Here is a 25341-nt window from a genome sequence, read left to right on the forward strand (position 1 = left end):
TTTTACAAATAAAATTATAATAATATTATTTTTGTTTATAAAAATAATTGTATTAATAAGAGATTTTTTTCGTTTATAAATATATTTGTAACTTATTTTTGTTGAATAAAAATAATTGTGTAAATAGTTGACTTTTTTCCAATATAAAAATATTTGGCATGACGTTTTGAAAAAGCTCAAAGATCTATGAAATGGAATATAGAATATCTTTGGCTTATCAATGAGACAAAAAAATAGAATGACAAACACAATTGTTAAAAATAGCATTGGCAAAAACTGTTTATAGAATATCTTTATGGTGGTCGAGGCTCCAAAGCCAGCAGCAGTTATATGAGCTGGAGGTGAAGGCTCAAATCTCCCACATGCTCAGCTATTTCGTATATGAACAACAATGAAAAATCCAGTGCATTACCACGGTAAGGCAACCAAGCAGCACCACCACCAACATTGACATGTGGAATGCAAGCAGAATTTAGAACAACAGTAAGTGTAAAATAAATAGAATTATGCAGATGATCGTAATAGATGTTACTTCTAAATGCAAATGAGCTCTCTGATTTCTCATGTGCGTTCAACCCATTATGATTTTCAAGACATAATTCAATTCGTGGCCTTTTAGCGGAAACAACTATTTTAACGTCTTTTCTTTTCTATCAAAATTCTTTGTTGTTGTCGCAACTCTTCGCCTAATGGAGAGTCATTGGAGTTGGTTCCAAATTCAATTGTATCTAGATACAACACCTTTGCGGCAAAAACAAAGAATTCAAGCTTCTAATTGTTCATATTCAATGTAGTCAAAAAGCTAACTTATCTGGGTTGTAGAAAATTTTCCAGACCATTGCAAATGTTGTGTAGCACACTGGTTTCATGATAGAAAGTCTTTCCATGAGATAGATTGTCCTTACTTTTGCTATCCAACTTATCACTACAGAAATGCTCCACTTTTGCTATCCAATTTACTTTTGCTTATGAAGATTGTTCTCGACATCCATTTCAAATGCTCCACTAACCATGAAAATAGTCAAAAACCCTAAAAATTTGAAGAAATTTGTCAGATTCTTGAAGATATGCAAAAATAGAAACATTCAAATCATCCAACCCAACAATGACAGTGATTCTTGCCTAGTAGTCTAATCTCATGGCCGAGTTTGCAAAGGTTTAAGATCTGCAAAGGAGATACAAATCAAACTTCAAACAATCGAAAATTTAAAGCGTGAAATAAGTGTGGTACATAAAATTATAAAAAACACAATGTTGTAAAAAAATCAAAACACAATGAAATGTAATGTTTACTAAAGAAGATGAACGATCAAAAGATAGAATCTGGTTCAATAGATGGTAGAATCTTGTTTGAATGAATGAATAGAAGAGGAATGACAACAGTCTCTTGTCTTTTTCTAATGATATCTTTAAAAATATGGTTGTTAAACCCATTAACAAATTTTGTACCAGTTGATGTGAATGCAAATAAAATGAAGAGAAATTAAGTATAACTTGATTAGTATATAGTTCCCTTAGGAAGACAATGCATCAAAATAAGCTTTGTTTCTTAGCAATACTATGTTCAATTTGTCATCCAGCTCTTCCTAAGCACAATTGACAGTCAAAGCTACCATCAAATCTCTTAGCAATACTTTGTTCAATTTGTTAGTACATACTTGATACTCCAAATATACATTTGGCTTTAATATTTTAGGAAATATCAATCTCTTTAAAAAATAGCATATGCTCCCCGGACTCAATAACTACAAACAAAATAAATAAGATTTTGCAACTTGGACGTATCAATTTTTTTTAAAAGGGGAGAGAATAAGTATAGTGAACCTCAAGGACATATTAAGAACACATTGGGACATGAGGAATCCAATTTAATTATTCTTTTATGCTGTAGTTCCAATTCTGAAGTATACGATTGTTCTATATTCCAATGACACTTTTAAGTGGGGTGTTTGGTATGTCCGAAGGCAATGCTTGGTATTTCCCTCGTCCTGTTTCTGGAGTTTAGTAAATAATTTCACTTAAGAATCAAATTAATGAAGAATGGGGTGCTTTACTTTGCTGAGAGAGTGGAAGCTACAAATTAGAGGTCCAAATAGAATTATAAGTGAGGTGATGCCAACCAACCTCTTCTCTATGTCAGACCTTGTAAAGTTATATGACTACTGTGAATACAAGATTACACTCAAAGATGTTTTTGATTTATGGCAAACTCAAATAAGCATTCAAACAACAAGGCGGAAGCAGAAAACTCAAAGAAAAGCAAGCATTGATCACTCATGATAGTACAGGTTGATCTATTATACTTATAGGTCGACTCAACACAAGCAGATCAAGAAGAATGCAGAAAACCAGCAGTTAGGTCGACCTACTGTCAACCCAGGTCGACCTAAAATGGAGAAAAATCCACATACTTCTGCTAGGTCGACTCACACATCATCTAGGTCGACCTAAATTGATGAAATTTACATACCAGTCTGCTAGGTCGACCTACACAACGACTAGGTCGACCTAATCTGAGAAAATATCCCCAGAATGCATTTGAAGAGGATTCTGGTCGACCTACTCCTTAAACAGGTCGACCTAACTGGGAGCAAAATTCTGCAAGCTCTGCTAGGTCGACCTAAGCACTACAAGAGGTCGACCTAACTGATCAAGAATGCCAAAAATTCTGTTTCTCTCATCTCCAACTGTTATGCTATCATATATATTGTCCAAGGTTAATTATTCAATGAAACACCAACGACTGAAAGATACACAAACGCTTCTCATCTTCGTTCTTCATCATCTCCAACACAATTACACATAATCATTCTTGCGTTGCGGGTTAGTGATGAGTTCGATAACGTCCATGGAACGGAATTGAAGATTCCTAGTGGGTGAAGGTTTGTGGGGTTTGTTGGTGAATAAAATCTGCGGGTTTTGTCCTCCACGACGGGTGGTTCTTGGGGGTTTTTATCAAGAGGCGTTCATTGAGGATTCGGCTGAGTGTAACGATTGAGGAACGGGGAGTTCAAGGAATCAAGACACTGCAGAAGGGAATCAAAGTGAAGCTCTTGGATAACCTTGATCTTGCTCAAGATTAAGGGGGAAGAAGATTCAAAGGATCGACATAATTGGTTTATCGTTTATCGCTTTGTTATCTTCTTTGTATATACTACTTTCAACATTAATGAAAGATTACCCAATTTCAATTTGGAATTGGGGGCAGACGTAGTCGTAGCGAGGACGATCGACGAACTGCCTAAACAAATATCGTGTTCTTGTCGCTTTTACTTTTTCATTTACATTCTGTTCATATTTGGTTATAATAGCAAATTGATCAACGATTCGAGTGTTAAAATTGTGAATTAAGAACTTACATAAACATCACAATCCACCACACATTGAATCACCTTCAATTTGATCATTATCACCAAGTGTTTGTATATTTGTTTCTATTAATCTTACTGCATTGCAAACATTGTCCATCATACAAGAAGTTAATCTGATTTTCAATTAGAGCAACACTTTGATTCTGCAACGTATACTCTTATCACTTACCTCAAGTCTTTGACTGGTTTTTAAACACATATATAATCGTTTCGATAGTGGTTCGGAATAGACGCGAGTCGATTCAGAATCACTTCCGCTGAAAAGTCGTTTAACTCCGTAAAACTGTGAACGATCTATTCACCCCCCCTCTAGATCCTAAGGCCAGCGTCTAACAAGTGGCATCAAGAGCTCTGGTTTATTCCGTGCTACGTGAAACACTTATTGGAAAGATGGCTTCCGGACCTAAAGGGGCTCACAATAGAGCTCCAGTTTTCAACGGTGAAAACTATGGCTATTGGAAGGATTGTATGTGTGTCCACATCAATGCAATTGATAGGAACATCTGGACAGCTATTGTCAATGGTCCCTTTCAGATCACCATGACAAATGCAGCTGGTGCAGTTGTTCCAAAACCAGAAAATACTTGGGATGCTGAAGATGAAAAGAGATATGCATACGATTGGAAAGCGAGAAACATTCTAATCTCAGCTCTAGGAGTTGATGAATACTATCGCGTTTCCCATTGTAGATCAGCTAAAGCTATGTGGGACACATTGCAAGTTGCCCACGAGGGAACGGATGATGTCAAACTAGCTAGGATCAATACGTTAACTCAAGAGTTCGAACTCTTCCACATGGAAGATGGTGAATCCATCGAAAACATGCAGAAGAGATTCGTTCATCTGAAAAATCGGTTAAATTCTCTTGATAGACCTGTTTCCAATGCAGTTGCTACTAACAAAATCTTAAGATGTTTGAACAGGGAATGGCAACCCAAAGTTACAGCAATAAAGGAAGCAAATGATCTAAACACTTTAGACATCACTACTCTATTTGGTAAACTAGAGGAACATGAACAACACCTTAAATGCCTTGACATGCATGAGAAAAGGACAAAGAAAGAAAAGAACATGGAGAAAGAGGTAGAGAAGAAGTCAATAGCTCTAAAAGCTTCGAGCTCCAAGACCTCAAAACGAGAGCCAAAGGATAGTGACACAAGTGATGACGAAGACTCCGATGATGAGGAAATGGGACTGTTTGTGCGAAGATACAACAAATATCTAAAGAAAAATGGAGCAAAACATTCTGACAAAGGCTTGATCAACTATAGAAAGCAATCAAACATGTTCAAACAAGATGACGACAACAAGGGAAAAATCAAAGGTCTTTGCTTCAATTCTGGGAAAGCCGGTCACTACAAACCGGATTGTCCATACCTTAAGAAAGAAAAGGAGAAGAACCAAAGCAAAGGTCATAACAAATCAAAAAGAGCCTACATAGCATGGGAAAGTGATTCATCTAGTGAAAGCTCATCAAGCGATGAAGAAGAATCAGCAAACCTATGTTTCATGGCTCATCAACACAAGAAAAAGAAAGCTGTAAGTCATCTTAAACCTGAACTCGTAGATAAGGTATCTCATTCTCAACTAAAACTTGCTTTTGAAGAATTACATAGAGATGCAATTAAAGCTTTCAAACTTTTGGCCTCAAATAAGAAAATATTTTCATATCTTGAATCAAAAGTTGAGAAAACCGAAAAGGATATGGAAGCTTTAAAACAATCTATGCTAGACATTCAAAAGGATAAAGTTGAAATAGATCCTACATCATGGTTTGGTTGTGAGACATGTCACATTTGGCAAAAAGAAGTAAGAGATCTAAAAGCCAAGTTAGACAAGGCTCTACAACCAAAAGTGACTTTTGCGGTTGATCCAAACAAGTTCAAAAGATCGTATACTCCTTTATATAGTAAATACACTTTTGTACCAAAAGTATCAACTAGCAAAACTCCATATTCTCATCATATTACCTGTCATTATTGTTGCAAAAAGGGACATACCATTGAAAAATGCAAATTTAGGAGAATTTTAGTTCCTAAAGGAGTATTTCAATGGTTGCCTAAGTGCAACAAATTGTGTACTCACCATCCAGGACCCAATAAAGATTGGGGACCTTCCACTCTAATTTAATTTTGCAGGAAAAGTGTCTTGACATCGCCGAAAGGTGGTGGTTCCTTGACAGCTGGTGCTCAAGACACATAAAGGAAGACATACCACTCTTGGTATGTCATCTATAAAGACAGATTGAAGAACCATACTTGGCAGAGGAAATGTAGGTGACCTGGCCATCACAAATGTATAAGATACATCACAAATACAGTTAACCCGAAAGACACAAAGGACGCATTACTTGAGGTGCAATTGGCAAGTTGCATTGCAAAGAGATTTTAAACCTATTCTTAGTAGAATGATGTTTGGGACTTAGTCCCTCATCCGGGAGATCATCAAGTAATAGGCACTAGATGGGTTTTTCGTAACAAACTTGATGAAAACGGCGTTATTACTAGAAACAAAGCTAGATTAGTTGCCCAAGGTTATAATCAAGAGGAAGGTATTGATTATGAAGAGACATACGCTCCTGTAGCACGTCTCGAAGCTATTCGTCTCTTACTTGCTTATGCTTGTTCTAAAGACTTCAAACTATTCCAAATGGATGTTAAAAGTGCCTTTCTAAATGGCTATATAAATGAAGAAGTCTATGTTGCTCAGCCACCCGGCTTTGAGAATTACATGTATCCAACTCATGTCTATAAGCTGAAACGTGCTCTATACGGTCTTAAACAAGCCCCTCGGGCTTGGTACGAACGTTTGAGCAAATTTCTCCTTAGTCAAGGGTACTCTAGGGGTAAAGTTGACACTACTCTCTTTATTAAAAGAAAAGATAAAGATATTCTCTTAGTCCAAATTTATGTAGATGACATTATATTTGGGTCGACTAATGCAAAACTTGTCAAAGATTTTTCTAAGCTTATGCAGAGTGAATTTGAGATGAGTCTCATGGGTGAGCTAAATTTCTTCCTTGGCCTACAAATCAAGCAACTCAGTCATGGAACGTTTGTGAATCAAACTAAATATTGTACGGAGCTGCTCAAAAGATTTGGAATGAGTGAAGCAAAAGAAATTGACACACCTATGGCAACAAATACTAATCTAGAAAAAGATGAGAAAGGTAAAGAGGTTGACGTGAAATTATACCGAGGTATGATAGGTTCACTATTGTATCTTACTGCCTCAAGACCAGACATCATGTTTAGTGTGTGTATGTGTGCAAGATATCAATCTTGTCCAAAAGAATCTCACTTGAAAGTTGTCAAAAGAATTCTGCGATACTTACGTGGAACTACTACATATGGCCTATGGTATCCAAAGGGAAATGAGTGTCATTTGGTAGGATTCTCTGATTCAGATTTTGCTGGCTGCAAATCCGATAGAAAAAGCACCAGTGGAACGTTTCATCTATTCTCAAATTCATTGATAAGTTGGCATAGCAAGAAACAAGTATCGGTTGCATTATCTACTGCTGAGGCAGAATATGTAGCTGCTGGAAGCTGCTGTGCACAAATATTATGGCTCAAGCAACAACTTCTTGACTTTGGTATTAAGCTTGATCGCATACCTATCATGTGCGATAACACAAGTGCCATAAACTTGAGTAAAAATCCTGTCTTACACTCACGTACCAAGCATATTGAAATAAGACATCACTTTCTACGAGATCATGTAGAGAAAGGAGACGTTACATTTGAACATGTAGAAAGCAAGAAGCAACTAGCTGACATCTTCACCAAACCTCTAGCAACGGAGCAATACTTCAACATTCGTAGGGAATTAGGGATACTCGATATCTCTAATTTGGGCTAATTACGTTTGTTCTCTCTTAATATTATTCCTTTACTTTATATATATATATATATATATATATATATATATATATATATGTTCTCTCTTGCTAACATTTTTCTTAGCGTAAAGGTAGTTCATCATCTAGCCAGGCGTCATTCCACATTGATTAAAGGCTGCCATTAAAGTTGAGAAAGCGGTAACGTTATTGTTGTTCACTTCCAAAAATATTATTGATACTATAATATGCTATCAATTAACATGCTTATAGTGACTTCATACATATATCGCTCTTGCTCATTTGACTCTCATGCTATAACTGGCTACCTTTTTATGAATGCTAGCATTTTATCTATGTTTCTCTCGTTACTCTTCTATTTTCGTTGTATCTCTTTTTTGATGTTGACAAAGGGGGAGATAGATGCTGAGTGTACGGGGGAGCTTTGTTGAGAGATTGCCTTGTTGAGAGATAGATGCTCGATGTACGGGGGAGCTTTGTTGAGTCTTTATCACTTACCACCAAAGCTTCGACTAATGGTTTGCCATCATCAAAAAGGGGGAGCATGTGAATACAAGATTACACTCAAAGATGTTTTTGATTTATGGCAAACTCAAATAAGCATTCAAACAACAAGGCGGAAGCAGAAAACTCAAAGAAAAGCAAGCATTGATCACTCATGATAGTACAGGTTGATCTATTATACTTATAGGTCGACTCAACACAAGCAGATCAAGAAGAATGCAGAAAACCAGCAGTTAGGTCGACCTACTGTCAACCCAGGTCGACCTAAAATGGAGAAAAATCCACATACTTCTGCTAGGTCGACTCACACATCATCTAGGTCGACCTAAATTGATGAAATTCACATACCAGTCTGCTAGGTCGACCTACACAACGACTAGGTCGACCTAATCTGAGAAAATATCCCCAGAATGCATTTGAAGAGGATTCTGGTCGACCTACTCCTTAAACAGGTCGACCTAACTGGGAGCAAAATTCTGCAAGCTCTGCTAGGTCGACCTAAGCACTACAAGAGGTCGACCTAACTGATCAAGAATGCCAAAAATTCGGTTTCTCTCATCTCCAACTGTTATGCTATCATATATATTGTCCAAGGTTAATTATTCAATGAAACACCAACGACTGAAAGATACACAAACGCTTCTCATCTTCGTTCTTCATCATCTCCAACACAATTACACATAATCATTCTTGTGTTGCGGGTTAGTGATGAGTTCGATAACGTCCATGGAACGGAATTGAAGATTCCTAGTGGGTGAAGGTTTGTGGGGTTTGTTGGTGAATAAAATCTGCGGGTTTTGTCCTCCACGACGGGTGGTTCTTGGGGGTTTTTATCAAGAGGCGTTCATTGAGGATTCGGCTGAGTGTAACGATTGAGGAACGGGGAGTTCAAGGAATCAAGACACTGCAGAAGGGAATCAAAGTGAAGCTCTTGGATAACCTTGATCTTGCTCAAGATTAAGGGGGAAGAAGATTCAAAGGATCGACATAATTGGTTTATCGTTTATCGCTTTGTTATCTTCTTTGTATATACTACTTTCAACATTAATGAAAGATTACCCAATTTCAATTTGGAATTGGGGGCAGACGTAGTCGTAGCGAGGACGATCGACGAACTGCCTAAACAAATATCGTGTTCTTGTCGCTTTTACTTTTTCATTTACATTCTGTTCATATTTGGTTATAATAGCAAATTGATCAACGATTCGAGTGTTAAGATTGTGAATTAAGAACTTACATAAACATCACAATCCACCACACATTGAATCACCTTCAATTTGATCATTATCACCAAGTGTTTGTATATTTGTTTCTATTAATCTTACTGCATTGCAAACATTGTCCATCATACAAGAAGTTAATCTGATTTTCAATTAGAGCAACGCTTTGATTCTGCAACGTATACTCTTATCACTTACCTCAAGTCTTTGACTGGTTTTTAAACACATATATAATCGTTTCGATAGTGGTTCGGAATAGACGCGAGTCGATTCAGAATCACTTCCGCTGAAAAGTCGTTTAACTCCGTAAAACTGTGAACGATCTATTCACCCCCCCTCTAGATCCTAAGGCCAGCGTCTAACAACTACTACTTTGAAGAGAGTTGTAAGGGGAAATAGAAACTTATTTTTCTAGTGAGAAAATACCAACTTTTACTTATGCTATCAAAAGTTCATTCAAAATTAAACACGCATAAAAACAAATATGTTTGAAAAGGACTTTCGCAATATTAAAGCCGCAATATGTGCCAAACAGACTTCAAGGTGGAAAAAGTTATCAAAATATAAATAAATAAATACAATGCAAAGTAAATCAAATTACTCTCAAATCATGAACACGACGGTGCTTTTTCTCACAATGAAACATATGATGTATTTTTATATGGACTCCATAAATATTTTATAAGTTTTTTGGTGGTTGAGATAATAGTAGAGAGGCAACATGATAAGTTATTTGTAAGCACAATAAAGCAATTTGTTGTCAAATACAGATGATCCATTCCTGGCTTCTCATTTAATGTAAGATTTCTGAAATGTATAGATAATAGTAGAGAAGCAGCCAGATAAAAGATAAAAATATATAGTAAATTAGAAACAAACCTAGTTTGGTGAAATTGGCGGAAGCAAGTCCATCAGAATAGTATTTATCGTTGTAACGAACAGATAAGAGAGCCATTTAGGCTTCTTGAGCTGCATAATGTTCTTGTCTCCTACTCCATCAAGTGAGATTGAGACTTCACGTCTAACTCCCATTCTAGATCAATTCAGTTATACAAATAACAATAACAACGTTGCGTTAGGAAAGAGAAGTGTATGGTGTCGATTACGACGGTGCAAATCAAATAAAAAATAAAAAGATAAACGAAGTAAATCTATTCAAAATTTAATTGAACATTAAACCTAAAAACCCTATCAGATCGAACATCTCAATCTCCTTTCACATTAATTTCCCCAGATTCAACATCGGATTCCATAGTAGAAATCTATATGCAAGCAACCTTTAGCAAGTAAAGAAGGATGGTAAATTTTATTACGTTTTCCAAATTTCTAAAGTTTATGAACATCCAGTAAAGTCTATGAACATAGTTTTTCAAACAACAAATATTGAAGAACACTCAAGAAAAAGAAAACACTTTTTTTTTCTTTAGACGCGCATATGCAGTGGGACGAAACATTCAACAACAACAAAGAGAAAAAAATGAAAGATTGAACATACCTAGAACACTTTTTTAAGGGGTACAGTTGAACAGCTCTTGAGGCACTCTGCGACGACTTTGGCGAAATGGGGAGATTATTTTGAACCGTGTTGGAACCAAGGTGATTTAAAGAGTTCAGCAGACAACTTCCCATTCTCTTAACCACTAACCTTCAATGTCGCTTTTCAGTTATCTATGCATTAATCAGATGATTCAAATTTTATTGAAAATTGAAAAGTAAAGACCTACCATTATAAGTATTGTTATTTTATACGGAGAGATTTTGGAAAAACGTAAAGACCTATTATCTTTTATTATTATTAGTAATTAGTAATTAATAAAATAATTAAATAATTAAATAAATAATAATAATATTTAATTAATACAAACTTTCCTTTTATAGAAAGAATAAAATATAGCATAATGCATGAGAGAGTGCCACTTGTCAAAATTGCCATAAAACTCCTTTTGCTTTATTATATTTTATGATTTTTCAACACCAAAACTCTTTATTGTCGTCCCCTCTCTCCTTAGAGCCCGAGTTGGAGATCAAGGGTGAATCATAGAAAAAGTTCTAAGCCTACAAAGTGAGCATCCTGAGTGGTCATTGTGAGCAAAACTCAAGCCATCCTTTCTTACCCTTTCTTGCTTCACTTCAAGGCAATCCTAACATCAATTTCATTCTACTCCATGCCTCCTTCATGATGATCTCAAAATCAAAGCAAGTAGTGACCTGTGGCTGGAGTTGTTAGCGTGTGAAGTAGGCACATGGGATGTCGTTGCTCGATGCGTTAAGCCAGAAACCTGCAGCAGAAGTATGGCATGCGTGACATGAGAGCGCTAGCACTTTACTACAACAACCATGCATGATCCTGAATAAAGCTCGCCATATATACTATGCCTTTGCTTGTTAAGTTTGAGAGTAAAAAAGATAAGCTGCAGCCACTCCACCATAACACTCCATTACATTCATACTATAAAACCAAAACTCAGCTTTTGCCATTGGACCTACACGCTTCATTTCTTCATTTTTTAAGTTTCAAAATCACCAGTCCTCACTCTCTTCTCCCTCACTCTCGGATCACTCTCCTCTCTCTCTCATCTTCACCAACAACAACCATAAAAAACTCCATAACAACCTCTCTAACCGCCACAACCACCATAACCGTATCAAGTTCTCACCTTTCACCACCATTCTCATCACAATTATCACGTTCCATCACCATCATCATCAACCTCTAACCACCACTGCCACCATGTGTGCGCCAACCTCACTCCCCTTCGATCATCATCACCTTTAAGTATGATTCAACATCACCAGCAACTCTACATCAGCTCTGCAACATCGCCATGGCCTCATCAATGATTTCATGAAGCAAGATTCTACCTCTATAGAACTGCCGAGACCTTGAGTTTATTTCTCAAGGACTAAAGCAAGATCCAAAGCTTTGCATCCTTGTTTTTAAGATCTTTAGCGCTGGTAGAAGTTTCTTCTTTATCTCCTTGAATCAAGAAGCTAACAGGTAAGTCTCTAATTCCCTCGCGTATTCTTACTGTATGGGGCATAATCAAATCTTGCATTGTTGTGATTCTCTGTTTCTGTGGTGTTATTTCCCCGATCTATGATTGTTTGATGCTCTGTATGCGAAGACGTATAGTTTAGGAATGGTTGAATTCTTTTCAAGAGAGTTTGGTTAGGTTAGGGTTTTAAAACTTGGCTCGGTTTGAATGATAGAGAGAGAATTAGAAGAAACAGGTGCTAGATTCATGATCTACGTAGAAAATCGAGTACTAAAGTGTGTGCCATTTAAGTTTCTGGGCGTCTGGATATTTGCACCGCCGTGGGAACTGCCGTAGAAGATGACCCGGGACTAGCTCCGGCAACAGTTTGTTGTTCATGAAAGGTACACGTGGCTTCATGTTATTGGCCTGCATCCAACGTAGCATTTTTTTGTTTTAATCTTGCTGGTAGTTTGAATAAAGGCCTTATTTTGTGTGGCTCTCTAATTGGCTGATGTTCATTTTTGTCACGTAGTGACTTAACTCTATGTTGACCCATTGATATTATATCCACATGTTTTCTTTATATGTCACGTTTTATTTTGATAAAAAGAACCATAGTTTACAAATAAATGACATGTTGATAATGGAATTGAAACGAGATAAAAGCTGGGCCATGAATTTGATTTGGGCTTTGGAATTTTCGTTCTCCTACCTCCTAGTAATAGGCCCATGCGCCTTGTAGTTAGAATTTAGTTCAATCAACATTTCTTTTACACCCCCCTGGTTTCTAGGCAGATTTCTTTTTGTTTAAAATTTTGTTTCTCTTCTAACTTTTGATTCATAAATTTGTTTTCACTCAAATAAAAAACAAATAAAAATACATTTTAGGTAGACATATGTGTGTAGATATTTTTAGTATTTTTTGTAGAATTTTATAATTCATTTTACTATTTTTGATAAATCTTTTCCTCGCATATGTTCATTTTCTTTTTATGTTTGATATGTTTTACGAAATAATTTGGTTAAATGCTTTAGAAATAGAATTTAATTGCCATTTTTGGTGTGATATCAGTAGACTCATGTATCACGTTGTGTATAAAAAATCAAAGTTCAATTCGATGTTTTGATTAGATTTTCATTAGGTTTTCTCTATCCGATTAGTGTGTTTCTAAACGGTTAATCATGTGAATTTGGCCCATAATTTGGCTTGCATTTATGCAATAGCCTTAGGTTCTTTTTGTACATATAATTAGAGATGTGTAGAGGTCCTAATACCTGGAGTTGGAATTTTTAAAACATTTCTTCTTATTTTAATTGAATTTTCCTTTCCGTGTGTAAATACTTGCTATTTTTGTTAACGATTATGTCGTAACTTTTGCATTTGACTTGTAATCTTTGTATGAACCTTTGGGTATGATCCCATGATTGTTTGGACACCTCTTAGAGGTTGTTTTCTACTGATTGCTATCTTGTGTTCATAATATTCTAACTTCATCCATGATTTGAACTTTGTTTGGGCTAGTTTAACATAGTTTCGTTCGCTTTTTTTTTGCTAAATACTCATGTATGCTTTCTTATCCCGTCTTGTTGGAGTTGTAACTCCATTTCATGTTACCTTCGGATTACCATATTCCCTTAGACTCTTTCTTATTTGTTAAGAGGAATTGAGGTAGGTTAGGATTGTTATCCTCGACCTTAGGGCCATTCTTATTTGTTAGCATTAGGTTAGAAATGTATGTTCCCCTCATGCATAAATACAAAAATCAATAAAACACAATAAAACACTTAAGAAAGGTTGAATTAAATAAAAAGGGAATGGAAGCTCTCGTCTCCCTTGCTTTAGGGAATCACTTGAGTGGAAGTTCCCAACCCTAAAAAACACCAACCAAGGGTCGCTCGAGCGTCGCTTGCTTAAGTGAGTCACTCGAAACGCTGGACATACTTTTCTTTTTGCTTTTAAGAGCACGTTACTTCCACTTCTTTCCCAGCTTAAGTCTCCAAAGGTCGAGCAGCGGGGTGTGATGTAACCCTTCACTAAAAAATATAGAAAATCTTGAGCAGAACTACGGCGCTCTGATTCTTATTAAGAGGATACGTAGGCATAGAGGAAACTCTAGCGAGCACAATAATTATTAAAAAACTCTAAGTTTAATCATGCATTTCATTAGTGATAGATACACCCTTTAGATAGAAACAAACATAGTCCATATCCAACGCCTCATTGATCAAAAGAACTCTGTCTAGTATATTTCGACCGGGAACAAAGGCTAATTGATTAACCAAAACAAGATTTTCGATCACTACTTTAATTTTGGCAGCCACCAGTTTTGAGAGGATCTTATGCAAACTTCCCACTAAACATATAGGTATGAATTCATGAAGAGCTTGGGGATTAGCAATCTTAGGAACAAGCGTAATGAAAGAAGAAGAAACAGCTTTTGTTAGCCTTGCATCCTTTTGAAAGTCTGCCACGAATTTAATAACATCCGCTTTTATAAAATCCCAACACTGCTTGTAAAACTCTAAGGAAAACCCGTCTAACCCCGTGCTTTTATTCCTATCGCAGGCCCAAACCGCTTCTTTGACTTATGCCTCAGAGAAAGGCCTCTCCAACCACTTACTATCCTCCTCACTTAGACGATTAAAGTTCACCTCAGCTGGAACACGTCTGTTTTCACTACTATCTCTAAAAAACTCTTCAAAATTACTTTTCAATTCTTCTTTCACTTCTGCCACTCCTTCTACCAAACCCCTCCTCCCCATAATCGATGTTATTGCAATCCTCCTCCTCCTCCTTCTATTCCTCAATGAATTATGAAAAAACCGAGAATTCTTGTTTCCTTCTTTAAGCCATAGTTGCCTAGATTTCAGTCTTAACATACCTTCCTTTAGTCTCAAAGATTTCCAAAGCTCCCCTGTTACATTATATCTATCTTCCACCATAGAAGAAATATCTTCTTCACGGTGTTCAACAATCATTATGTCTAGAAAATTCAGGTTATCTACCTTTTCACTAACATGTAAATTAATCCAACCAAAAATATCTCTATTCCGCTTCTTAATAATAAGTTTCATTCTCCTCAATTTTTCATATAAAACAAAATTCCCACGCCCTTGCACTTCTAATTTTCCCCATTCCTCCTTTAAGAACGGAAAAAATCCTTCATGATTGAACCAAGTATTGATGAACCTAAAGGGCTTAGGTCCCCGATCTAACTTCCCCACATTGAGCCATATATGACAGTGGTCAGAAACGTCCCTCTCTCCCACTCTTTGGTCAATAAAACTCCAATCTTCAATCATGTTATTTGATACAAGAAACCGATCAAGGTGACTCATTGTCGTGCCGTTCCCTTTGTACCACGTAAACCTTCCACCAATACAAGCAACATCCATAAGATCCATATCCTCAATAAACCTTCTAAAATCTGCCATATTCCTACTGCTGTGACTTCCCCTTAACCTCATTCTTTCTCGTCTAATGACTTCATTAAAATCCCCTCCTAAGCACCATTCAATATTACCAGAAGCCAACTTTCTCTCTACTAAATTACTCCACAACGACCTCCTTTCAGTAGCTTGACATGAAGCATAGATATTAACAAGGTTATACGTCACACCCTTCCAATTAACATTAATGCCTACGTACCCTAACCCAGAAAAGCTGTAATTGACAAAAACAGAGTCAGAAAATTTTCTCCACAGAATAGCCATACCTCCTGAAGCTCCCTGAGAATGAGAAGCAGTCCACTCCACATATTTGTTGCCCTAGAAAGAAGATGTCGTTGAATCATTGACTCACCTAGTTTCATTTCCTGAAGGAAGCAAATATCAAAATTTCCAGACTTGATAAGACAACTAACCTTTTTCCTCTTTAAAGAGCTCCCACTTCCTCTTATATTGAACGATATAATATTCATTGAGACCTATTTGATACCACCTTCTTAGCACTCTTTCCATCTTTGTCTCTAATATCCATACCATCCACTTCCTTGATAATCATACTCTTTTCTCCCCTACTAACCACCCCTAGCTTTGAGATTGATCCCCAAAATCTCCTTCCCACTTTAGGTTGATCTCTCCTCAAAATCCTAGCATTTCACCTTAACACCTCCGTATCCGTCAACAAAATACATTGAGAATAAGATCCACTTGTAATTTCGTCACTTCCGATGCTATCCACCTTTGTCGGTTCCGTGGAATTTCTAGAGACCGCAACATTTTTAGGTAGCAAGCAAGCATAATATGAAGGATTAACATTAACCCTAACCCCGAAATCTCTGATTTTTTTTCTTCTTTTTCTTTTTTGATAGAGCTCTCTTCAGGTTACTACATTATCCATCAAAAGAGATTGGGCCTTTAACGAAATCCTGGAAAAAACTAGGCCCATTGGCTCTCAAAAAAACTTAAGGCCCTTTTAGCTTTTCCAACCTGCTGTCCCCACCACCAAGTGAAGGAGGGTCCTTATTTGACCTTCCTTTTCACACGTTTCCCCCACATAGCTTTCCTCAAACGATTCCCCATGTTGAAGATTATTATAAAACTCCTGATTCGCATTTAATGCCTTTTGATAATCACTTTCAGAAGGTAAGACAGAAAGGTCCTTTACACTGTGCGTCTCATTTTTCTTCCTATTATAATATTCCCTCTGCTCCTTGTTAGTCCTAGGTATCACAACCGCTTCTATATCCCCTACACCTCCTTCAGTAGTCCCTTTCTCATAAATGTGATCCTCTTTATTGATACAAACCCCTTACTCGAAGCCATTACCCCCTTCACCTTCTCCCCCCTCGCCGAATCTAAACTCGCCGGAAGAGTCACTCAACACTTCCTCAACCTCAGAATTATCATTACGAGAAGGAAACTCCAATGGTGAAGAAAGTTCTTCCGTCACGTAAATTCTGAACAAAGAGTCATTTATCGAAACCGTTATAACTTCATTTATAACCGCCATACACCTAGTCTTAATTTTCAGCCTAGCAACATCCATACTGAGTTTAGAGAAGGTAATGTCATCACTGTTGATGAAAGTTCCTAATGAAGTTGAAACTGTCTTAAAGAAATCATTACTCTAAGCATGGCAAGGGATTCCTGAACATTTAACCCAAGTGATCCTCTCTAAATCTACATCTTTAGCCTCTCATCTTCTAACCTCTTTGAACCAGTTCCTCTACTAATCGCTACGCTCCTCTAGGAAATCCGCAATCTCTCCTTCAATAAGATCTTCCATAAGGCACATATTTGCTCCAAGAGCAGTCACTCTTATAGAGAAAATACCCTCTTCATAGAAGATTTTCTTCATGATAAGGGTCGAACATGGATCCTTGACCACTCCCACATATGCCTTTTCATATATATATATATATATATATATATATATATATATATATATATATATATATATATATATATATATATATATATATATATATATATATATATATATATATATATTTAACATCTCCTTTTCAACCTTAAAAGACAGATGATTCCTCAAACCACCATAACTTCTGCAAAGGATCTTCCATCGGTCATCTCAAATCTCCTACTCTCACGCAAGTTATTATCCTCTTGTTTCCTTACCAGATCCACCTGTCTTCTACCCTTAGCTGAGTCACAACCTTCTTCATCAGTTCTTCCTTTCCTCTGAAATCTGGGGATATTGACAAATAACTTTCTGCCCTCCAAGAACATATTATCCAGTTTGGTTGCCATCAATCTTTCGTCCTTAACGTTGAAGAACCTCGCAAAACCATACCTCCTTCCTCTTTTATCTCTCTTACTCGGTATAAAAACCTCATCTATCTCTCCCATGTTCATAAACACTTCATACACATCCTTAGCTTTGCATTTTTCATCAAACTCTCTGAAGAAGAAAGTTGACAGATTTTCATTATCCTTCTTATTACTTCTAGCTGCATCCCATTTTGCTCCCACCTGTTTTCTATATGACACTTTCTTCCAGCCCTCGCCTAACATCGTCACAAACCAGAATCAGCTAAAGCTAAAACCAAGGCCCCTAACCCTAAGGCTAGGAATTTAAACCGAAGATCTTAAAGAAGTTGATCTAGTTCATGAAAGAGAAAAAGAAGAAGAGTACAGTCTAAGCTAATATAGTTGGACTTCTACTCTCAACAATCACTGGAATTCTATGTAGAGCACAAACAGTTTCATGATTTATTAGGAATCTGGTAGAATAGTGTAATTAAAGTGAATATATGTTAGCAAATTTTATGCTAATTATGATGAGGAAAGGTTAGGGCTAAGCTAGTTATGGGCAGTATGGTTGGGTAGGAAAAAAATATTATTGGTGTATTTGTTTTTTAGGACTAAAAAGTTATCAAAATTAATATATGGAGATTAAAACTACAATTAAGTCAATAATTTTTTTATAAATAACTTCAAATAAAAATTTAGTTTAAATAGATATTTTTAAAGTGTTATTTTAGATATTTTATTTTTTTATATAATTTTTTTAATATCAAAATTTCAAAAAAAAAAAAGACTTAAATTTAAATCTATTTCAAATAGTTTTTCATAACAATGATTTTTGAGACACACCTTTTTTTAAAAAATTGTGATTTTGACTATATTTTAATATTCAACAATATATATTTATATTATAGAATGTCAAATTTATCTTACTATTTATAAAAATATTTTTTTAATAAATTATAATAAAGTATTTCAAATGTATCCGATAATATTCAATAAAAATATTAGTTACTTTTATGGTTCATATTTAAAAATATTCAAAAAAAATGCACCCCTAATTCTAAGGCTTTACTTTAGGAATTTATGTTACTCAAAAGATACGAAACTAGCGCACCAAATAACCTAGTATTCTTTACTTATAAATATCAATTCACAAATTGTATTATATTGAATGAATGTGATTAGAAATTTCACTCTCTCTTGTTGTTTTATTCTCATCACTTCATACAAACTGTTTATGGTCAACGATCCAAAACTAAAAATTCCACAAAATACTCTTTTCTATTGAGATAAGAAACATCGAAATAAAAAAATGGGACAAATTGTTTCTCCAGCTTCTAAATTATTTCGTTTTGTTATTCCACGTCGTTATGATTCTCCATTGAATTGGGGTTATGAAAAATTGAATAATCAAGATGATAGTTTCGATCTCCAGATTCATCCTGAAGAACTGCAATTTCCATGTAATCATGCTTCTTCAATTCAAAAATAACAAAAAAATGTTTTCTCTTCAATGTGAAATTTGTTTTTTTCAATGTGTTTGGTTTTTGCTTCATGTTATTGTTCAATTTTTTTTTTCACTTTCATTGATTTTGTGAAACAGTTGAGTTGAACAAGCAGGTATCTTGCTATTTGCAGTTGTCTAACAATTCAGAAAATTGTGTGGCTTTCAAGGTTCTCATTATTTTTTATTATTCAATTGTGTTTCTTTTTTCACTAAATTTCTTGTGAGTTTTGCTTGTATTTGTTTATATGATTGTTTTAAATATTATTAGGTTGAATTTTTATAAAACTAATAACAATAAAAATTTATTTATTTTAATACATTGATGATAAAAATATTTATATTTCATTATCCAAAATATTTTTAGTAAAATTTAATTTGAATATTAATTGTAAAATTTTGTTTTTGGGTCTCATAATGTTAACCAACTATATAGCTGTAAATTTAATTTGGAGTAATATTAACCTTATTGTTGCAGGTTAAAACTACAAATCCAGAGAATTATTGTGTTAAGCCTATCTATGGAGTTGTGTTGCCCATGTCCACTTTTAATGTTAAAGGTTTATTTCTATCTTCTTTTTGTACTCTCTCTTATTGCATATAAAAACACAAAGACATGCAAAAGAAGAAAACTCTTGTGCTTGTCTATGTCAGTTCTGAAATAATTTAAATTAAATCTAAAAAAAAGAAAACTCTTGTGCTTGTCTATGTCAGTTCTGAAATAATTTATATTAAATCTAAAAAATTATTCTAGTGAAGGTTCAAGATTTAAGAATACGTCCTTATAAATCTATAGGTTCAAGATTTAAGAATATGTCCTTATAAATCTAAGGTTGTTATGATGGCAATCCTAGACACATGTCATATTAATAGCTAATCTAAAATTAACCCTAGACACATGTCTTCTTTATCGCTACTCTAAGATCAACCCTAATTCTATTTTTTCTTAAATTGATTCTAGATTAATAACTTATAATAATAATAATAATAATAATAATAATAATAATAATAATAATAATAATAATAATAATAATAATAATAATAATAATAATAATAATAACAATATAATCACTTATCACTATTAAACTTTTTTAATTTTGATTGAAAAATGCTAGGTCATAAGATATAAAAAATATTTATGTGACTAAATTTTTAATAATAAATCATTTTATTAGTTGGTTGATCATTATTTGAATTACTTAAGTTTTAAAATTATAAAATTCAAATATATAATTTGAAGTTATTTAACAATTTTAATAAATGTTATTATCTACATTTATTATATTATTTTTTAAATGTTAGTTTAAACAAAGATTTTAATTTTTTTAAAATTTACACAATAACAAAGCATATTAGCTAAATCTATTTGTCTCCTTTTAAAATATTTAAAAAAATTATAAATTAATAAAATATTAACTCATAAATAACTATTTTTTAATGTTAATGATTTTTGTGTTAGATTCTTTTATATTCACTTTTATTGATTATTTGTGTCTTATTTTTTATTTTTATTTTGTAGTTTTAATGCAAGCCCAAAAGGAGGCACCTCCTAACATGCAATGCTTGGATAAGTTTCTTTTTCAAAGCATAGTTGCAAAACACAAAACATATCATTCCAAAAATGGAACCACCACAAAACATATCACTTCAAAAATGGTAACCCTAAATAATCTGTTTTTTAACTAAGATTAAGAATCACATATGTAACACATTCATTATTAAATAAAATAGTCATTGTGAATTTATTTATTTATTGTTATTCAATCTTATATAGTTTGATAAAGAATCCGGCTACGAGGTTAAGGAGTGCCAATTGAGGGCTGTTTATGTTAATCCTCCTCGGCCGCGATCTCCAATTCAAGAAAGATTTTATACAGATTTGAAAGCTTCAATTGAACATGATGAACAATCTAATACTTCATTTGAGGTTACATATTATATATTTAAGTCACATATTTTTATATCTTTTTTCCTATGTTTTTTCTTTTAAATTTGTTTCTCCATTTTAATGGGGTTGTAAAACATTTACTAAATAAGACAGTTCTATCGTCAGGTACATCCTCAAGAGCTGCAATTTCCTTGTAAGCCTATAATCTTCAGCATTTTGCTTTTTCCGCTTTGTTGTGTTTGATTTCTAAATTTTCTTCCTCTTGATATTGTGAAAAAGTTGAATTGAGGAAGCAGATATCATGCTCTTTGCAATTGTCTAACAAGTCAGATAATTATGTGGCTTTCAAGGTTATTAATTTATTTATTCTTTATGTTTCTTTTATCAAACTTTTTTTCGAATGCAAAATCCATGCAGTCTCTGCGCACATTCACACACTTGATATATCAATGATTTAAATTTAAAATTTATATTTTAAATTATAATTTAAAAATTAAAAATCACAATTTTTGATCATCATATCACGATTACATGATAATTGATGCATTGATTGAATGCATACATCAGTGACTCTTGTAAATTTGCATTTCGTCTTTTTATTTGAAATTTTCATTTGAAATCAAATTGATGGTGATGTTGCAGGTTAAGACTACAAATCCGAAGATGTATTGTGTTAAGCCTAATCATGATGTCGTCTTGCCTAGATCTACTTGTGATGTTAAAGGTTTTATTCTGTCTCTCACTCCCTACTTTCCATCTTCATTCTCCTTCTTTCACAGAAAAGCACAAAGACATGCAAAGAAAAATAAATAATCATGTGGTTGTTATATGTGAATGGTGAAATAATTTGAATTTGTAATTTTTTGATTTTTAGGTTGTTCTTAGAAAATTTTAGTTTGTTCTAGTTCTGCAATTTAACAGTACTATAATGCTACTATTTTACAGCATTATCTATTAAGTAGTTTTATATTGAAACAAAAATTTATTAGACAAAGCTTCAATTAGTCTTTGGATTACAACATTCAACAAATAATGTGTATAATAACAATAATTTAAAATAAATAATTTAACTCCTATTTACATATAAAAAATTCTAGATGTGTTTTATTATAAGTAGAAATTTTAATAAAAACTCAAACGAATTTACACTTTTATTTTGTAGTTACCATGCAAGCTCAAGAAGAAACACCTCCTAACATGCAATGCAAAGATAAATTTCTAATTCAGATCATAGTTGTAAAGATGGGAGCAACCACAAAAGATATTACTTCAAAAATGGTAATTTTGTTAATAATTATTTTTATTATAGAGTTTAAAGAATCACAATATTATATGTGTCACATAAGATATATTGCATAATTTAATTGTTTTATTTTCTCATTACATGTAGTTTAATAAAAATTCGGGTTCTAAAATTGAAGAGTGCAAATTAAGAGTTATTTTTGTTGAACCTTCTCAACCATCATCTCGAATTCAAGAAGAATCGGTTGAATATTTATCTTCTCGCTCAGATCAGGTTTTTTTTCATTTCATTTTTAAAATTGGTTATTGATACATTTATTAGTTAAAATTGGTTATATACTTTTATTGATACATTTATTAATTAAAATTGGTTATTTACTTTTATTTTAAAGGTGTGTAAAATGGACTATAATATAGGCTTTAAAAATTGACTATTGAGTTGTGTTTCAGGCAGCTGCACTTATTTTAAAATTAATTGAGGAGAGGGATAGTGCTATTAAGCAAAATAAAAGACTGGAGCAAGAACTGGTATGACATTTATTCCTTAAATTGTGTATTAATATTGCATAAGATGATCTTCATTGTTATCCTATAATCCTAATAATTTGTTATTTTTTTATCATCAAGTTTATGATTTTTCTTGTCAGAATTGTTAAATGATTGGTGTAGAAGTTGACAATTGTCCCATAGTGTATAGTTTGTTACCAATGGTTCTATTGAAAAATTATTGATTTATTGAAATCTTGTCATGCATAGGAGTTTTTGAGGAGTAAAGCCAACAATGACGGTTATATAAAGCAGGCATGTCAATGATCTCTCGCCATGAAAAGAAGCCAACACCAACTATCATATACATACATCAGACATATTTATTATGGCTATTTTTGTTCTTTCTTTTTGGATTAATATGAAGAAGCCATAGATTTTTTTATATCAATTTCTTCCTTCTTTCTATTGTTTTAAATTAATTTCTTTTTTACAATTTTGCTCGGTTTATAATTTCATAGTATTTCTGAGGAAAAATATGTTATGGTTTTTTAATTTTGATTTCTCATCTTTCACCACTATGCCACACACATGCACACCTTTGTAAGTTTATTTTAATGAAGCGATGAAAAATATTAACCATATGAATATTATATTATTTAAATGATCAATTAAATATAAAATAATTTTAATCCTATGGGTTGGTGTAGTGATTAAGGCTAGAGTCTTGAGAGTGAGTTTTTTTCAAAGTCTGATCTAAAGTTCTCAATGCTTTACTCTGACTTTAAATGGAACCTTCAAAAAATAGACGGTGAGATTAATCCCGTTGAATTACTTTATCGCAATCCGAGTAACAAGATTTAAAAAAAAAAAATTAACCCTTTTGCTAATAGGATATACTATAAAATAACCTTAAAAGAAAAAATTGTTACAGATATCTAGCTATTTGATATTAGGCCCGTTTGTTTTGGCTTTTTTTAAAAAGGGTTAATACTACTTTACCCCCTGACATATAGACGAGATTCGGTTTACCTCCCTCTAAAAAAAAAACTTATCGGACAAACCTTGCAAAATAAAGATTCCATCAAATTTGACCCTGATCAGTTTTTTTGGCCAAGATTCTTAGAATCTTGCCTACATGGCATTTTTGGTAGTGCTGACTGTACAGCACATTGCTTATGTGGCACAGTCAGCACTGCCACGTGGAATTTATTTTTTAAAAAATTTTTTTTTTGAAAAATTTTTTTATTAATTTTTTTTGGCAAAATACCCTTTTTAGTCCTTTAACTTTATCTCGGGGTCCATTTTAGTCCCTTAATTTTTAAAAAGACCAATATAGTCCTTTATATCTTCTAAGAGAGTCATTTATGTCCTTTCCGTCTGAATTTTACAAACGGCGTCAATTTTTGTATGTGTGGCATATGATGTGGCGTATCTGACATATGACGTGGCATATCTCCATCACCAAGGTTATATAAAATTCTAAAAAAATTCCACAATATTGCTTCAGCCTGGAATCGAACCAAGCACACTATCATCACATACAACACAAATTACCACCAGGCCACTTAAAAAGACCAATATAGTCCTTTATATCTTCTACGAGAGTCATTTATGTCCTTTCCGTCTGAATTTTACAAACGGCGTCAATTTTTGTATGTGTGGCATATGATGTGGCGTGTCTGACATATGACGTGGCATATCTCCATCACCAAGGTTATATAAAATTCTAAAAAAATTCCACAATATTGCTTCAGCCTGGAATCGAACCAAGCACACTCTCATCACATACAACACGAATTACCACCAGGCCACTTAACCAACGTTGTGTAGATTTACAAGTCATACATATTTATACTTGTATTATCTCTGAACATGTACATTTGAATACTCATCACTTTATCCAACACTTCTTAATGCTTTCATGGCTGGTACGCAATTCCTCCAATCCATATCCGTATCCCCAGAAATCATGCAACAAGGCACATACTGGAGACGCAATCCATATCCATGGCCTCTTAATGCTTTCATGATTGGTACGCAATTTTTCAATCCATATCCATGACCTCTTAATATTTTCATGGCTGGTATGCAATTTTTTATGTTATATTTTGCTTCTGTTGGAATTAGACTCTCAAAACTTTGAGTAATTCCTTATCGTTAAAGATGACAATGAAGAAAAATAAGAACAAAAGTAGGATTAGGGTTTGCGGAAATTAAAAGAGAAGAAGAAAGTATTTTCTGCAGAGTTCCTCTCTGCCCACAAACTGTGGAAATTCTGTTATTCACTTGCAACTGCAACTTCTGTGAATACAAGATTAATGACTTGATTACAAATAATGAGGGTTACTCCCTATTTATAGATTTAGGTTGGCTTTCTCCTTAAACCAAGGCCCAAAACTATAAAAGCCCAAAATACCTATTTTGGAACTAAATCAAATCTAATCTATTTTAAATCTAAATCAAATCTATCTAAATTTAAAACAAACTTATGTGTAACAAACTGTTACACACTTCGACACACCTTGTGTTCGAGTAACAACCTGCCTCGACACAAGGAATTACAAATTAACA

General features: G+C 33.9%; 2 protein-coding genes and 1 long non-coding RNA gene across 3 annotated transcripts; 1 reads left to right on the top strand and 2 right to left on the bottom strand.

Annotated features, from left to right (window-relative positions):
* Positions 1–289: 289 nt before the first annotated feature.
* On the bottom strand, positions 290–10600 carry LOC131639792 (uncharacterized). Its single transcript, XR_009295052.1, has 3 exons — positions 10450–10600; positions 9834–9987; positions 290–370 (listed from the first exon to the last, which is right to left on the bottom strand). It is a non-coding gene; the product is annotated as an uncharacterized LOC131639792 (long non-coding RNA).
* Positions 10601–14080: 3480 nt separating this feature from the next.
* Positions 14081–15852, bottom strand: LOC131639797 (uncharacterized). The gene is made up of 3 exons (XM_058910253.1): positions 15796–15852; positions 14554–15700; positions 14081–14397 (listed from the first exon to the last, which is right to left on the bottom strand). The coding sequence occupies exons 1-3, from the start codon at positions 15850–15852 to the stop codon at positions 14081–14083; spliced, it is 1521 nt and encodes a 506-aa protein (XP_058766236.1).
* Positions 15853–18959: 3107 nt separating this feature from the next.
* On the top strand, positions 18960–23094 carry LOC131639798 (vesicle-associated protein 1-4-like). Its single transcript, XM_058910254.1, has 12 exons — positions 18960–19110; positions 19251–19321; positions 19630–19711; positions 20671–20807; positions 20926–21078; positions 21205–21232; positions 21319–21389; positions 21682–21763; positions 22202–22317; positions 22430–22555; positions 22732–22809; positions 23038–23094. The coding sequence occupies exons 1-12, from the start codon at positions 18960–18962 to the stop codon at positions 23092–23094; spliced, it is 1152 nt and encodes a 383-aa protein (XP_058766237.1).
* Positions 23095–25341: the final 2247 nt, after the last annotated feature.

Source organism: Vicia villosa, unplaced genomic scaffold, assembly GCF_029867415.1.
Source record: "Vicia villosa cultivar HV-30 ecotype Madison, WI unplaced genomic scaffold, Vvil1.0 ctg.002782F_1_1, whole genome shotgun sequence".
NCBI classification, from domain to species: Eukaryota; Viridiplantae; Streptophyta; class Magnoliopsida; order Fabales; family Fabaceae; genus Vicia; species Vicia villosa.

Bases quoted from the DNA above. Each gene is read 5' to 3' on its own strand.
- LOC131639797 (XM_058910253.1), bottom strand. From the start codon at position 15,852: ATGAATATTATATCGTTCAATATAAGAGGAAGTGGGAGCTCTTTAAAG. The intron at 15,701-15,795 runs GTTAGTTGTCTT...TCTTCTTTCTAG, and splicing joins GCTCTTTAAAGAGGAAAAAG to GGCAACAAATATGTGGAGTG. The intron at 14,398-14,553 runs GTAAGTGGTTGG...AATTCGTGGCAG, and splicing joins TCGTCTAAGTGAGGAGGATA to ACTTTCAAAAGGATGCAAGG.
- LOC131639798 (XM_058910254.1), top strand. From the start codon at position 18,960: ATGGGACAAATTGTTTCTCCAGCTTCTAAATTATTTCGTTTTGTTATT. The intron at 19,111-19,250 runs GTAATCATGCTT...TTTGTGAAACAG, and splicing joins TGAAGAACTGCAATTTCCAT to TTGAGTTGAACAAGCAGGTA. The intron at 21,233-21,318 runs GTAAGCCTATAA...ATTGTGAAAAAG, and splicing joins TCAAGAGCTGCAATTTCCTT to TTGAATTGAGGAAGCAGATA.